Source organism: Lycium barbarum, chromosome 3 (genome assembly GCF_019175385.1).
Source record: "Lycium barbarum isolate Lr01 chromosome 3, ASM1917538v2, whole genome shotgun sequence".
Lineage (NCBI taxonomy): Eukaryota > Viridiplantae > Streptophyta > Magnoliopsida > Solanales > Solanaceae > Lycium > Lycium barbarum.
Window position 1 is genome coordinate 126,268,268 of NC_083339.1, and position 17,256 is coordinate 126,285,523.

At 35.3% G+C, this 17,256-nt stretch overlaps 1 protein-coding gene across 4 annotated transcripts; it reads left to right on the forward strand.

The window, feature by feature from the left end:
• Window positions 1-8,846: 8,846 nt before the first annotated feature.
• On the forward strand, window positions 8,847-13,044 carry LOC132634129 (uncharacterized). 4 transcript variants are annotated; one of them, XR_009580046.1, is made up of 5 exons: window positions 8,870-9,088; window positions 9,590-9,645; window positions 10,492-10,749; window positions 12,627-12,686; window positions 12,865-13,044. XR_009580046.1 is itself a non-coding variant. In XM_060350431.1 (4 exons), the coding sequence occupies exons 3-4, from the start codon at window positions 10,677-10,679 to the stop codon at window positions 12,055-12,057; spliced, it is 765 nt and encodes a 254-aa protein (XP_060206414.1). In that variant the 5' UTR covers window positions 8,847-9,088; window positions 9,590-9,645; window positions 10,492-10,676; the 3' UTR covers window positions 12,058-12,603. The 4 variants fall into 4 exon arrangements, 1 of the variants encoding a protein (XP_060206414.1); XM_060350431.1 differs by lacking the exons at window positions 12,627-12,686; window positions 12,865-13,044 and adding an exon at window positions 11,366-12,603 and having other exon boundaries at window positions 8,847-9,088; XR_009580048.1 differs by lacking the exons at window positions 12,627-12,686; window positions 12,865-13,044 and adding an exon at window positions 10,824-11,356 and having other exon boundaries at window positions 8,872-9,088.
• Window positions 13,045-17,256: the final 4,212 nt, after the last annotated feature.

Here is a 17,256-nt window from a genome sequence, read left to right on the forward strand (position 1 = left end):
GAATTGCTAGTTTCCGATTTTGAATTAAATATTTTTGTTCTATTATATATGTAGAAGTGCTGCTAGATATTTTCATTGGTGGAGAAATTTTAGGTAGGCCTTTGGCCATAGAAACCTAATATTTTTCACTTTATTTGAAATATTTGAAGCTGGAATCGAAGATGGAGTCGTGTTTAGTTGTTCTTTTTGTAAAGAATATTTGGTTGTTTGAGCAGGCGTTAGACCTTTGGCTATAAAAATCAAATATTTTTCACTTTATTTGGGATACTTGTAGTTGGAGATGGAGTAGTTTTTTATTATAGTTTAGCTAAAGAATATTGGATTGTTCGGAGTGGAAAAAGTGAAAACAGAGTTTTAGGTGTTTTACAAATTCTAAATACTACAATTTTAAGTTGTATTTGAAATTTTCATTTTGATAATGGCCAAACTTGGTTTTCAAATAAAGTGATTTTTTTTTTAATAAAATGAATAATTCTCATGGCCATCCTGGCCAAACGAGTCCTGAATGTCAGGGTTTCAGGTGGATTTTAAACTTCAAATACAACTCCAAGTTGAATTTCAAACAAAGCGGAAGAAATCCGAAAAAAAGTGAAAAATTCTTATGGTCAAACTGGTTACACTAAAATATTCCCCTTCACAGGTTCAAACGGTGAAGAAATTCGACGCTGGTTTGAATAAGAAGGCGGTTGTTGCCGCCGTTAACGCTAGGAAGCTGGATGAGGCAGCGGAACCGGCGGCATTGCAGAAAGTACTGGTGGATGTGAGGCATGCGTTACAGAAAGCGAGGATTGAGATGAAGATGAGTCAAGCTGATTTTGCGAAACAGATTAATGAACGGACACAGGTTGTTGCGGAATATGAGAATGATAAGTGGTGCCTAATCAACTTTTGTTGGGGAAGATGGAGAAATTACTTGGTGTTAAACTTAGAGGTAAAAGGTAAAAATTCACAACTGAGAAGTGTTTAGTTTGTGTATGATGGGAAGTTTATAGTTGTTGTATTATTGTGTTATTTTTTGGATTTTCTTTATATGTCAAGGATTTCGATGTCAAGCTTATGTAAAAAGCTAGTGGGATGTGTTCATAATGATAATGGTTCTGTTCTTTAATGGTGTGACCCTTTTTGGAGTTAATTTCTTATACGATCACATAATTATGTCAGAAAGTCACTCAACTATTTGTAAAACATCATCACTCAATTTCAGGCTATATCTCCGGGTGATATCGTTAATGTGGACTTTTTTAATAAAAAGCGATTCATTTCGGTTAAATAAAAAGCAAGTCAACATAATGATTAATTAAAATAAATAGGTTTCTATTTTTTAAAGAATTGGCTTAAAAAAATTTTACTTCAACAATATCTATCGAAAATTGTCGGCTTGAATAAGAAGGCGGAGACAGCTGTGGCTGCAGTTCCAGCGGCGTTTGAGAAAGTACTGTTATGAATCTGTATTTCGAAACAGTAACTTAGCAAAATTTCCAGAAACCAATAATTTTACAAAATCATAAAGTATAAACCAATGTAAAACAGAATCTGGAAAAATAATCAGATAAAAGTATACGAAATATTTTTTAAGGAGCAAAAATCTAGCCCACTGAATGCACAGTGTGTCCTTAAGGAAATTATTCCCCTCAAGTACCCGAGGTTGAATGTGGAATATATCCTCCCAGGATAGAAAGATTTCACTCACCGGTGTATTAGTACCAAAAACTCTGATGTCAGGCGAACCACTCAACGGCAGTATAACACACAGAAGAAAACTTTTAAGAGAGTAGAAGAATAGAGAATATCATAAAATTCGTAAGTAATAATCTGAGTATCAACTGGAATTTATAGCCATTAATGCACTGGTTGGGAAAAGCTTTGCAGCTTTTCAGAAAGTTTTGCAACCTTTCAAGAAAAATAATTCGTTTTAAAAATAAAACGGAGGGAAATTTAAATTAATCCGAGAAAGAAACGGGTCGCGGGTCAGACACGCGGATCCGGGTCACTATCGGGTCAGGATCTGGAAATTTTAATTAATTAATTAATTATTTAAATAAATAATAATTAATTAAATTTAAATTAAAGGAAATTTGGTCCAAAAAGATTATCAATCAATCAGTTGACCGAAGGCCGAAGCCGAGCTGAGCGACGACGACGGCGCGAGGGGAGACCCTCTTCTTGACCCTTTAGCAACAAGAAGTTGTGCTTCTACTTTTAAGTAGGAGAACTTTTCTTTCCACCACCTATGAGGGACAAATGCTTATTTCATAAAGCAAGAGGGAACTACTCATTTTCCCTTCATTTTTTTCCCCTCCATTTCCCATTCAACCTATCTATTAAACCCAACAAGTACCGATGGATGTGAGGCAAGCACTTGAGAAAGTACCGGTAGGTGTGAGGCAAGTGATACAAAGGGCGAGGATTAGGAAGCTGGATCAGGAGGTACCGGTGGATGTGAGGCAAGCACTTGAGAAAGTACCGGTAGGTGTGAGGTAAGTGATACAAAAGGTGAGGATTAGTTCCATCCAGGAAGCTGGATGAGGAGGTGGAACAAGGCGCTTGAGAAAGTACCGGTGGATGCGAGGCAAGTGCTTGAGAAAGTACCGGTGGGTGTGAGGCAAGCGATACAGAAGGCAAAGATTGAGAAGAAGATGAGCCTAGTTGATTTAGCGAAGTAGATTAATAAACGGACACAGGTTGTTGTTGAGTATGAGAATGGTAAAGCGGTGCCTAATCAACTTATGTTGGGGAAAATGAAGAGAGTACTTGGTGTTAAACTTAGAGGTAAAAATTAAAAGGTAAAATTCACAAGTGACAAGTATTTAGTTTGTGTGAGATGGAAAGTTGTTGTATTCCTTGTGTTATAATCTCGATTTTCGTTGCGAGTTGCCAATGATCTTGGTTTCGTAATTGTTCGAAGGCTATGTAAAAATCTAGGGGTATGTGTTCATAATGTTATAAATAGTTCTCCTTTCCAATGGTATGGTTTATCTTTATTGTGTGGCAACATATTTATCAATTATAACAATATACCCAATATGACCGCACAAGTGGGGAAGGTTGCAAAAATATGACAACAAATAGCTATAGGCAAAGCAAATGAAGCAACATTTTGGATCATAAGTAAAAAGTGTGTTTCTGAATAATTAGGTTAGACCATTGACTCAATTCTCTCATCCTATCCTTCATTCTCTGTTGCCTTATGGTATGTGGGAAGAGAAGTTTATAGTTGTTGTATTCTTGTGTTATCCTGGATTTCGATGTTGTATCGCCTTAGTAACTTTGTGATCCGATTATGGTATTATTCTATTTATCGTGATTAAATTCACATGCTTTGGAGAAACTCGTACTATCATTTATTTTTTGGGATTGTTGGCAATGCGAAAAAAGTGATGGAAAAGAGGGGTTGCTTAGATGGTAAGCGCCCTCCACTTTCAACCCGAAGGTTGTGAGTTCTAGCAACTGTTGAGAAAATAATCTTATATCTCGAAAATAAGTTAAACATATTCATTTACTAGCCATGATTAAATAGTCATTAATCATCTTTAATCCCTTTGTAAATGACCATTGAATAATAGCCATAATTTGTCATTATTCTAATCTTGATTCAAACGTTACATGCAATTTATATGCATTTGTGAAAGACTTTGATTAGCCTTTAATCCTTAGCCAATTCATGATCTTCTTGACCGTTGCCAACATTTTGAGCCATGAAACACTATATAATCATGGTTTTTCCTTTGGCTAATTGTGGAAAAATACAGAGACAAACTCCTTCACTTTTCTTCTCTTGTGTGCTAGGTTTTCCTTTTATTGATCTTTATTAGTTTCTGGCTCCTAGTTTTATACTAGAAGAGCTTATTAAATCCTGGGGATACACTCACACGGGATGAAATATCCTTAAGGACAGTGTCTTAATAGACACGCCTCAAGCTATGAAATTGTTCAAGAATTCAGTACAATGATCGTGATCAAGTATTTTTCGTAAGATTTCCAACAACCTTAAGGATATTTTCTTATGAAAAATTGAAAGATAATGACTCGTTTTATCAAGAACACATTAAGTATTAATGTAATAAGGTAATGGAGACAATCATGTTCAGCCCTTGATGGGTAGTGCGATGATTTGGTCAAGAAAGGAGGTCTCCTGGTGGTATTGCAAGTATTATTCAATCAGTAGGATGTAATATGGTTGTCTCTCATTTGAGGAGTTGACGTAGAGTAGGACTAGGTGGGGTGCTATAAGGAGTACCTCATGGGCTGGCTTCGAGTCCGCGACTTTTGTAGCACAAAAAAAAAAATATTGAACCAAACTAGCAAAAAAAAAAACATTAGTAGGTTTCACGTACTAAATTAGTGCGTGAAAGGACCAAACTGCAAAAATGCAACTTGGGCCTTTCACGCACGAATTTCGTGCGTGAAGGAGGCAACAAAAAGTCGCCCCCACCTTCCCTACCACAGACCCGACCATTTCACCCCATTGCCATTAACGCCGTTTTCAGCGGTCCACCACCCCCCAAAACGCTATTTTCGTGTTGTTTTTCAATCCAAAACTCAATATTCTTGGTATATTGAAGTGTAGGAACAAGTTTCCAAGGTTAGATTTTGGAATAGAGTGGCGCGGAGCTCATTTTGAAAACTCAAAAACACCTTCATTCTAGGTATTTTACTACGAATTTTTTATTACATTGCTAAATATATTATTACCTTAGGTATGGTGGGAGGGATCTGTGGTGGATTGCGCATTTTTTTTGTGCGTTTTTGGGCAGTCCGCACCCACCACTGCGACTGCCCCCTTTAATTTTTTTTTTAATTTGTTTATCTATTGTTAATTAGTTAATTATTTATTGCTTGTTTATTTATTATTTGTTAATTGTTCGATTAGCGACTTAAATATTTATTAATTTTTAGACTAGCTATTTCAATTGTTAGACTGGCTAATTATTTATTTAGTTTTTGTTAAGCCAATTGTTTATTTGTTAATAATTTCTTAATTGTTTCATTAGTTAATAAATTGTTTATTTGTTAAATATACGATAATAATTTATTAATTTTTGATTAGTTACTTAATTGTTTATTTATTAAATATATGATAATAACTTGTTAATTATTTGATTAGTTAGTTAATTGTTTATTTATTAATTATTTATACTAATTGTATGCTAACTAATTGTTAATTATTTGACTTATTAATTTTTAATCTTTATATTTTAGGATTGAAAACCCTTAGTTTAGGATTCATAACCCGTAGCTTAGGATTGAAAACCCTTAATATAATTTTCGATAAAAGATTACATAACTAATATTACTTGTTAATGATTTTATTTAAAATACGTAAAACAGATGGGTCACCACAATCCTTAATAAAATTTTCGATAAAAGATCACATAACTAATATTACTTGTTAATGATTGATTTAAAATACATAAAACAGATGGGTCACCACAATCCTTAATAAAAATTTTGATAAAAGATTACATAACTAATACTACTTGTTAATGATTGATTTAAAATGCGTAAAACAGATGGATCACCAACCTCTTGATCCGGGGCCCTTTGACCGAGAGTTACTGTATCTTCAGCCCGAGCATAGTCGCAACATATATGGACATCCGACCTGCAGCCTGAGTCTCAGGTCCGTACCCGGTTAGGGGACTCAGCATGGGAGATCTTAGCTGCTCGCCCCTCACATCCTCGTGTCCTGGATATACTACATCGGGGCAGTATCTACTGGTGCATCAAAGTTGGTCGGGTACAGCACGATAGGTCGCTAGTGACGGCATTGATTGAGAGGTGGCGACCCGATACGCACACATTTTATCTCCGCACCGATGAGGCTACCATTACCCTTCAGGATGTGGAGGTCATTTATGGGCTACAGGTTGATGGACGCCCATTGTATATTGAGGAGCCTCCTGTGCTGCTGTCTTACCGGGATGAGTTGACTAGGCTCACCGGTTTCGCGGCTCTGGATGGTCATATTTCCGGCTAGAGTCAGCTTTTGTTGTCGGCCCTTTACGCTCACTTGCGCCTCACAGACATGCAGCATCCGATTGGAGAGGACACGCCTCAGGCTGATGTTGACCGACGCGCTCGTCTATACCTACTCATCATATTCGAGGCCATCCTGTTCCCGAACACTTCGGGTTCGCATTTGAGCCTGAGGTATCTTTGGTATATCGACGATCTCGCCGAGATAGGATGTTATAGTTAGGGCGCTACTGTGCTGGGCTACATGTATCGAGGATTCTACCGATGTTCTATGGGCACGAGGGTAGAGGTCCCTGCATTTTGCTCGCTCCTTCAGGTAATATATTTAAGTGTGTGTAATTAAACACAAAATATATTTTTTTAAAACGACGACTGATAAAATATTTTTTAAATGACTATATCAAATAATTTTTATTGTTTTAAGGACATGAGGGAGTTTAAGGTTGATCAGTCAAACACAAAGATATGGAGGCTAGTTTGTAGACGGCGGTATCAAGGCTATGAGTGGTTGCTTGGGGGAATTGTTAAGCCCGATGGTATGTGGGCTATCACAAAATTCCGCGAAAGACATACTTGTGATATGGAACAAAATCGAGCAGATCATTATAATTTAGATACAAACATGATTGCTCAAGTGTTACTTAAAGACATTGCCGAAACGCCAAGGTAACTTATCCTACCTAGTACATTATATGTCTTATAACAATTGAAAGATCATTACTAAATGTTGTTTGTTTAAACTTATGCAGGTTCCCCATCAAAGATTGTATTCGAAACGTTCAAACTGTATATAGTAAAACTATATGCAACAGAAAGGGATTTCTCGGGCGTAGACACGCTTTTGAGATGGTCTTTGGAAATTGGCATACTTCTTTTCAATCGCTGCCAAGGTATATGGCAGCTCTACTACATTTTAATCATGGTACTGTTGTAGAGTGACGACTTATAGAGGGTAAAATCTTCAACTTCGTATTTTGGACATTCAAACCATGCATTGATGGTTTTGCTCACTACCGACCAGTGATATCCATAGATGGTACGCATGTATATGGTGCCTACGACATCAAACTCCCAATTTCAATAGGAATGGATGCCAATGGGTCAATATTTCCTCTTGCTTTCGCAATTGCCGCTAACGAGAGCAACGACACATGGGGGATCTTTTTGACCCATTTGAAAACTCATGTTATTAAGGATCGTACCGGCATATGCGTGCTGTCTGATCGTCATAAAGGCATATTGCACAATATGGATAATTTACCGGGGTGGCAGCCTCTCTTTGTTTACCATCACTATTGTTCAAGGCACTTGAAGGCAAATTTGCAATCAAAGTTTCACAATGGCACTCTAAACAAATTGATTGGGGGGGGGGGGGGGGGGGGGGGGGGCTGCGATGGAGCATCAACAACGAAAATGGGCTGCAAAAATGGATCTAATCAGGGCAGTGAGTGAACCCGCATACGTTTGGTTGATGAAGCTCGAAGTTGAAAAATGGACCCTTCATGCTGATGGAGGCAAAAGATGGGGCATGCTCACAACAAACAGCTCAGAGTCTTTCAATGGCTTGCTGAAATCTGCTCGAGGACTACCTGTCACTACAATGGTGAGACTAACTTTCAAGCAGGTTGTGAAGCGATTTGTTGTTAGGACAAGGCAGGCCAGAGCGATATTAGCCGACGGCGGGACATGGATGCTAAAGCCCTTCAAAAATATGGAGCATTATAGAAAAAAATGTGAGCATCACCAAATGACCGAGTATGACCTAATTCAACATGTGTATGAAGTTAGAACGGGTTATTACAACGGTAAGGGTGGAAACGTGCATACGGTTTATGAGGCAACAAGAACATGCACTTGTGGAAAGTGGCAAACATACCACATGCCGTGTTCTCATGCTGTCAAGTGCTTCGAGAGAATGAGAAAAACGATAACAAGTTATGTGGCGGGGGAATACAAGGTTCACAGTTACCTTAGAGCATATTCCAGCCAATTCCACCCACTTGGTAATGAAACTTATTGGCCAAACGAGTCATTTTCGATGGTTGCTAACATGGATTACATCAGGAAATTGGGCATTAACTCACGGAATCGTAGACCCAATCAAATGGATGTTAGTGAAAGAACTTACTCTCGCAAGTGCTCTACATGTATGCAATATGGCCATGACAAGCGTTCGTGTGGGCAACAAGGTCGTGGTAGTACAAGCACATCTCGAAGTAATAGAGCCTCTAGAACTTGAAGATTGTATTGTTATTGTAATTTATTATTGTATTGCTTTGAATTAGTATTGTAATTAAATGGAATGAATTATTTTTTAATTAGTATAAATCTCTCGTATTGGATGAATTATTATTAAATCAAATATTTATATTTGTACATTCAAAGATAATAAAACACTTAAATCAAAACCCTATAAATATGACAAGTTTCAAAACTTACTTCGGGGCACTTTAGAACCCCTAAAACGACGATCCAAACGTTTAGGTAGACTTGATGTAATGAGCCGACATTATTGTACGCAAAAAAAGATATTAAGTTTTATATAAAATATTGATATTTTGGGGTTTTGAAACATGACTAATCTTTGCCCAAAGTATGGAAAAAAATGTGATTTGAAAGGTAACACCAAAAAAAAAAACAATTGCATTTTTGCAGTTTGGTCCTTTCACACACTAATTTAGTGTGTGAAACCTACTAATGTTTTTTTTTTTTTTGTGGTAGTTTGGTTCAATTTTTTTTTTTGTGCTACAAAAGTCGCGGATTCGCTGGCTTCACAAAGCAGTAGACATTAAATACGTTGGTTATGCGAGGTAAGTTTTATTTGCTTAATTTTCTTAGCATGACTAGTTTCTACTATTAATAAGTGAAGGCTTGGGTACGACGAAGGGCATATACGTAAATATAAATTTCTTTATGGCTAATTCTAACCAAACATGTGTCCCACTTCTACACACTTCTTGGAATGATCCATGTTTATCTGTTTGGATTACTAATACAAGCATATGCAGGCCCACCTAAAAGTTGGCTTCTTTGTAAATTGGTCTCATTTTTAGTTCTCTCTCTTTTTTTAAAGATTTTCTCTTGCTCATCTCTGCAGTTCTTTCTCTCTCCGGTGGGTTCTTTTTCTTCATTTTTCCTTTCTGTTTAGTTTATTCTTTTCAATAGTTTACTTTCTTTTTGTTTTAGTTTTTATTTTGTATTCTCTGTTTTTCATTTTCCTTCTGGATTTTTCTGGTGACTTTTTAGTTTCATGAGACAAAGATCAATTCCTCATTTTATTAAGTTTCTGGGAATTATTTTATAGTTGTTGGTGTGGATTTTGCTGCTTAATTGTTATGATTTGGACTTTGGTGAAACTAAAGATATAGAATGAATAGTAAGAAAGAAGGTTAATATGGTCAGAGGGTAAGTTTTTTGGTTAGTAAGACATGTATAAGCTTGAGGGTAGAGTTGAAATCTTGTTGTAGAAAGAAATTGACTGGTGTTATGACTGGGGTTATAGAATGTATTTCGCGAATTTGTATTTTATTTAATCCATTGCATTATATAAAATCACCTACTTTTTTCATCCATTTAATTGGCATATAATGGCCCTACAATTTTGATTGCGCAGAGTTTGGAAAGTGAAGTTGCTTCAGGGGCACAGAGGAACACTGTTGCGACTTAAAGGTAATTTTGCCTTTGGTTTCACATTATTATTAAATTATAAATGATTTTCCATGTCTGTGTGTTTCAACTCGAGCCCTTTCATATTGAATAATACATGCCAATTTCCTGGAAATGTTGTTGGATCTTTGAGTGGAGAAGCTGGATTTTTGAAAAACTTCCATTTGTTTATGCATGCTGATTTTGGTTGAGTCTCCTATTTGATTGATATGAGTTGGCTTCTTCATTTGATGTTTTCCTCTGAAAAATGGCCTGTTTTTGCTTCTCTGTGCTGGTAGTGTTTGCTTCTCTGTGCTGGTGGTGTGTTCGCTGGTTATTTCTATATATGGTATAGGAATAAATATTTAAACTTACAAATTAGACTTTAATAAATAACTTTATAAAGCACTTGAAAATTTGATATCTAACAATGAAAGAAAGGTGGATATTCAACACTAGAATTAGATTGCTTAAAAGTCTTTCGGGGACTTAAATATGTAAAACGTACAGATTCTCGTGAAACCAACTATTTTCAAAGAATCTATAGGACTGTAAAGAGCAGCTTCTGAGTACCAAAATTTGATCAGTTTATTTAACAAGATGTGAGGAGATTAAGAGTCTATTTGATTTAGATTTATTAGAGTAATTATTTAGTAACTTTCGTGTCAAAAGCCATCTCAAGGGAGAGATACCATCAATATGAGTATAATTTTTTGGGGAGAGATACCACCAATCTGATTTTTGTAACTATTTATCTTCATATTTTATTACTATTTTTAGTTTTTAATTGTATGGGTGTGTGTGCTGTAAGAATATATTAAATTTTAACTATGACAAAAAAAAGGTTCTAACTGAGTACTTCGAAATCAGATGTCTGACAGAAAAAGAAAGACGAAAGATGTCCAAATGGAGAAAAATCTTAGACGTCGTATTGCCTATAAAGAAATGTCGTTGACCAAAAGGCACCACTTCTAGAACGGCGTCGGGTAGAATATGCTGCGAGAAGGCATACTCTCTCAGAAAATTCTTCTCCTAACTGTTCTACTCAGAAAAGTATGATATCAGGAGAACCTGCTCTGGGACAACCTGCTCTGTTCATTCAAGAGACACCTTCTTCTTCTCGAAATGGTTGGTTAAATCAAACTTCATTTTTACTTCGCCGCTCTATTTACGTTAGATCTTACAAAATTAAAATGTTTCAGGCCGCAAATCAACACAAGTGGGTTGCTGGAATATCAACCCACTACCTTCCTATCCTGTTATTTTAAAAAAGGTCCCAAATTGTAGATTCTGCAAAGCCAAAAGATTTCAATATGAAACCCAAGCTTTTGCTGTAGTAATGGTTCAGTAAGATTAGTTTCACACCAACTACCTCCTAAATTAAAAAGTTTCTACTATGGCAACTCCGATGAATCCAATCATTTCCGTAGTTATATTAGAACATACAATAATATGTTTGCATTCACTTCACTTGGAGTAAAATACGATAAGGAATTGACACAAAGAACTCAAGGAATCTACACATTTAAAGTTCAAGGACAAATGTACCATTTTCTTAATAGCCTCACTACTACAGATAACAATGCAAGAAATTTACAACTTTATTTTTATGATAATGAGAATGATATAGTTAATAGAATGGCCTTTTCAGAAAACCTCAATAGATTTGTTATTGCGAAATTAGTCGATATTCTAAAAATTAATCCATATTCCGTTTTTCTAAAATCTCTAACACATATTCCAGACTTATCCAACTTCTACATCGCACTTAAATGTGATTCTGCTTTGGACCAACGAACATACAACTTATCCAGTGTTTCAGAAGTTGCAGCTATATGGACTGATGAAGAATTGGACAGTCCTGCTTCTACACCACATATTCGTGTTTACACACATAGCAACACTAACCAACTGGTTCACTATTACTATGGTTGTTACGACGTATTACAGTATCCTTTGTTGTTTCCCTATGGTGAAAACGGTTGGCATTGTGGTATTCAAAGAGTTATACAAAAAGCAAACTTCCCTAGAAATTGTTCTTCTTGCAAACATCAGAACATTCCAAGTGTATCCAACATGTCTTCAATTGATGGATTTCTTGATATTGAAGAACAAATTTTGCAGAAAGAAAGACAGAAAAAGAACACTGTATCTTGTCGTGAATATTACTGTTACAAACTTCAAATTAGAGATGATGAAGAAAATGATACTTTACATTCTGGGAGAGTATTCCAACAATTAAAAGTAGATCAATACATAAAAGTGGAAACACAAAGATTAGACTTCTTGTTGTTCAATCAAGATTTATTCCGAATTGAAGTATTAGCAGGACTTATTGATCTTTTAAGACTAGGAGAAAGAGAGGCTTCAAATATTGGCAGAAAAACATTCCTTCCTGCTAGCTTTACTGGGGGTCCTAGAGATATGCGACGTTGATACATGGATGCCATTGCATTAGTACAACACATTGAAAAACCCGATATCTTTCTGACCATGACATGTAATCCTTCATGGCCAGAAATAGAAGATTTCTTACTACCAACTGATGAAATACAAAATAGACCCGATTTAATAAGCCGAGTATTTAAAGCAAAACTAGAAGAACTAAAATCTGATATAGTTAAAAAAAAGTATATTCGGAAAAGTTGTTGCTTTTATGTACTCTATTGAATTTTCTTTTTAGTGCTTTAGGATAAGCCTATCAATTGGGTTGGGTCGGCCCGGGATCGGCCCACCTAACCCTTCATATCGCTGGTTCATGGAAGATCATACATTACCGATGTGTTGTTCTACGTTATATTATACGAAGCTATTAGAGTTACTTGGTTTTATTAAAAAAAAAAGGATGCTACTTAGAGTTAAAGCACTATATGAAAAACTTAACATCTCTTTTTGTGTTAAGATATTCTGTTTATGGTCATTGCATATTCTTTGACACACTACTATGCCCTTGAAATTTTTTACATCAATAGTTATTACTTATTAATTTGTTTTTCTTTTAACAGATTAACGCTCTTAAGCAGAAGATTGGAATTGGGCGAGAAGTTTAGTGAATCCTCTTTTCTGTGAGATTTCTTTAGTCTGTTATTTATAATTGCACATCCTGCTTTCCACTCCTATTACTATGTGCAAAAAATTTAACAGAGGTAGTAATGGTAGAACATCTAGGGAATACTTAATGATCTCAGTGTGAATTAACTTTCAAATTCTGAAATATCTTATGCTTTCTCTTCTTTTTTCCAGTTAACACCCAAATGCAATTTCTACAGCCAACTACAGCTGCTTGAATCCAGATTGTAGTCCCTTACACGAAGAACATCAACAATTTCACAGTTTTTCTCTTTCTAACAAACTTGACAATGTAATAGTATAACTTTGTTCCACATAATATGAAGCATATTATCTTTATATAAAACATATTTAACTTGATAGTACTAGTTCCTTTTTGTTGGTTAAACTCCTATTAAACAAATAAGGAAGTATCTTTCGAAAGTCGAACCACTTTTATATAACAATATTCGCCCGTGCTTTGCACGGGCTCGGGCCATCTAATTTTATTAGAGATACTTGTAAAAAACACATGCCAGCATCCGTCGGTTTTTTTTTTTTTTTTAGCAACCACTAAATAACCTTAGTGGAGGTGTATTTTTTATTATTAAACAGAATTAGAAAAAACAAAACAAAAGGTCTAAACAAATTAAAGACAAAGGGCCGACCACATCGGGTCAACCCAACAAACACAAACAAAAAATCAACACAGCAAACCCCATCGGAGATCTACTTCACCACCACCTCATCTGTTAGTTTCTCTTCTTTGGACATACTTAATTGCAGGTGCTGTAAATCCATCGCCTTGGAGTTGAAACAAACACTTGATGTTACAGGTAATTTTAGCAGTTAAGAAAAATTATTGGATGCTCCGAAACATGATAACTAATCATATGCGATGCTATTAAGATTTATTTTACCAAATATAAATATCTAAATAAAAGAAGCATGCAAAGTTTAAGTTGAGTGATTTTGGCCAAAAATAAATGAAATACTCTTAGTAGAAAGAAAATTTCAAAACGTTTGGGTTACGGCATGATCCACCTCTTCTACGCCTTTCTTCCCTGAATATTACTTCCTCCGTTCACTTTTACGTTCGAAAGTCAAATTATATGAATTTTGATCAATATTTTAAGATGTATTTTTTGTCATATTAATATGAAAATAATTAAAACTTATATAGTATTTCTCATATAATTTTTGACCATCTAAATTTTAATTTTAAAATATTTAATTAATTTAATTCAACTTGCTCCGAAAATTAGTCAAATTAATTCTCGAGAAGCGAAACGTGACAAGTAAAAACCGAATGAAGGGAGTAGAAAAGATAGAATTATAGTTGTATCATAGCTAAAGTAACAACTGATATAAGAAATTATTTTTAATTAATTTAAAGCTATAGTTTAAATAAGGAAAGATAATCTTTTACCCGCAAGGTGGCTCAGTTGGTTGAGCATGAACTTTTATAATGGAGGTCTCAAGTTCGAAACCTCCTGCCTACGACAGCAGGGAATTTGTCTTCTGGGTCGAGCTCGTCGCACCGGGGTTGCCTAGTGCGGGTTACCTCTCCTGTGTGGTTTGCGAGCTATTGCACAGGTATTGGGTTTACCCTGTGCGCACCCGAAGGGTAGCGGTTGCGGGTTCCCATATCATAAAAAAAAAATCTTTTACTAGTTCCAGGTATGGGTGGGCATGGTACGGTATTTGAAATTTCGGTTCGGTAACTTCGGTATTCGGTTTTTAAAAATACGATACCATTACCATACCAAACTAATTCGGTATGGTTCGGTATTTTTAAGTTCAGTTTCGGTATTTCACGGTACGGTATTTCGGTAACCATAATTTATTTAACTTCGACTTACGTATATATCATCACCAACCGGACACTCACAAACCCAAAATCCAACAAGATCTAACCGATCCTGTCGCCACTGCAATTTGGGTGCTTTTTGAGTTGCTTGAGTACCACTTGCTTACACTTGTATGCCATATACTGATCGCTGCCTTGTCAGTCCTTTTCCTTTGGTCCAATGCATCCACCTTCATAAACAAGCCTCCACCCCAAATTCCAGAAGTCATTCTGCCTGAGGACATATGGATTGTATATATGTAGTATGAACTTCGGTACGGTATACAGTATTTCAGTATCCATTTTATAAATACCAAATACCGTACCGAATACCAAAGAAAATTTAAATTCATACCAAATACCATACCAAATATCGTAATATCAAAACCGCGGTATTAAAAATTTCGATATCGATATGGTATTCGGTATATATCGTACCGTGCCACCCCTAATTCCAGGATGATGCCCGTCAAAATTGGTTTTTTTAGGGCCCAAGAGTACTCGGCGTAAACCCCTTCACAAAACCCTCACAAACCTCTATCCATCACAACATTTTATTCAAACAGTTTATTGTTAAAACTATACGTTTGAATCTTTTTCATTTTTTGGGGGTACAAAACTATAGCTCCCAATCAAGAACGACCTATTGCATGAACATCGGCGGAGAGGAAGCCTAGGGAGTAACTTCTAAGTCCCATATAAATGACCAATTTGATGACGTAATTTGAATAAGCCAATCCAAACGGGCTCTTACTGATGAACTCCAAAGCATAAAAAGTTGTTGAACAACTGGTTTTCTAACAAGTGTCCCACTTAAAAATCGATGGACAGTATCTATTTTAATGAAAGCAGTATTTTACACTAAGGTTCATTTTGCCCTTATCATCATGGTCATGGAAGGAAAAAAATGGTTGAGCAGTGTGACGCATGTTAGAAATCCAGTGCTCTATTTATATGGTAGTAGTTAGTTTTAACTTTCAAGTCACATTTTAAGCAAGGTAAACTTAATCAATAATAGTTGAAATAACATTGTAGGAGTGAATTTGTTGTTGTTGATTACAACCGTAATTTAAAACAACAAAATAATTTCTTAGTTGATTAACAATCATTAGGGTGAATGAACAAAGTTTTATTGACGTTGATGAACTTGAAAAGAAAAACAGTAATAATGTACAACACAAGATGAAAAAGAGAGAGCAAATCTTTATATGAAAAACTATTACATGAAACATTTCATCCCAAAAGATGTTAAAACTTACATGACAGACATTTAGAAGACATGAAATTATACAAACTAATATATTTGAAAAACAATATTGAAAAAGCACACAACTAATATGATGCAAACCTTCTAATGAAAGCTAACAATACTGTTTGAAGAATGCACAAGCACGTTGATCACAAATGGACGTGGATGATTGAATTAAAATGGGGAAATTTTGTAAAATTTATCCTCTTTTCTTTCTTATTTTTCCTCTCTTCCCTCAAAATCACTCATCACCTCTTAATTTATTTTCGCACAAGATCAATAAAATTTTATTTTACTACAAATTTATGCAAAATCCCCGTAATCTTCCTCTTTTTTTTTTTTTTTTTAAAAAAATAATCTAAATACTTCCATAACCATCCACCCCATTCATTACATATAGTATAACATTAAGGAGGAGAATAGGAAAATAAAAAAGTGTCCCGTGAAATTTTAAATACTCTTACTTCCGCTGTCCTATCAAACTCATCTCTAGCTTCCATGGCAGATCTTTTATTTCATCCTCGTATTCATCAATTAAAGTTGACGCAATAGGGCGAGAAGGCAGGCTTCTGAAAAATAATGGTGAATTCTCTGCACATGATTCTTTCCCCTATCAATTCTTGCTAATCTTTGAAGGTGCAGACCCACAAGAACAAAAACAAAAAGTTAAGACAGAAATCTCATATGTATAAAGCAGGAAACAAAGCTGATTTTGAAGTGGAAGAGAATGTACGTGTGATTGAAATGAAAGTTTGTATCTTTTATATACATATTAGTATACTCTATATAAACGAGGATCTCACTAATTTGTCGTCCTCACGGGGTTTAATTAGTAATTTTAGTTATCTTACTACTTACACGTGGCTGCTATACTTTGGCTTTTCCTTGTATTGCCTTGATTCATTTTCTGAAGCCCACCAAATGGACCTCTATGGTTGGTGTGTTGAAGTGACTTTGTTAAGATGTTTTTTTGCAATGGGTCCCACATCCAATTCTACTTTTGAAAGTTAGTCAACCCCTCCTTTTCATCTTATATTACTTCAATTACCTTGTATATTTTTTAAACTATATAGAAGCATCGGTTTGCATCCATGCTTCGCCGTCCGTTTTCCACAAAAAAAAAAAAGTGTGGGCCCCAACTAAACATCAATCAATATTTAAAAAAAAAAGTATGAGCCTCAACTAAACACCAACCAATATTAAAAAAAAAATGTGGAACCCACTATCTTCAAACTCACGGAAAAAAAAGTGGACTTCATATTAACAAAATCAAGCAATATAAAAAAAAATGAATCCCATAGTAAAAAAATAAACAATGTCAAAAAAAAAAGTGCATCCCATATTAAAAAATCAAATAATATTTATGTAATTTCCAAAGTATCTCATTAAATCAATAATGATGGATTCATTGTCACATGCGTATCAATCCATTAGTGGGAGCAAATAAAATTATTGTACAACAACATACTTAAAATACTTATATATTAAA

Bases quoted from the DNA above. Each gene is read 5' to 3' on its own strand.
- LOC132634129 (XM_060350431.1), top strand. From the start codon at position 10,677: ATGATATCAGGAGAACCTGCTCTGGGACAACCTGCTCTGTTCATTCAA. The intron at 10,750-11,365 runs GTTGGTTAAATC...CACATATTCCAG, and splicing joins ACCTTCTTCTTCTCGAAATG to ACTTATCCAACTTCTACATC.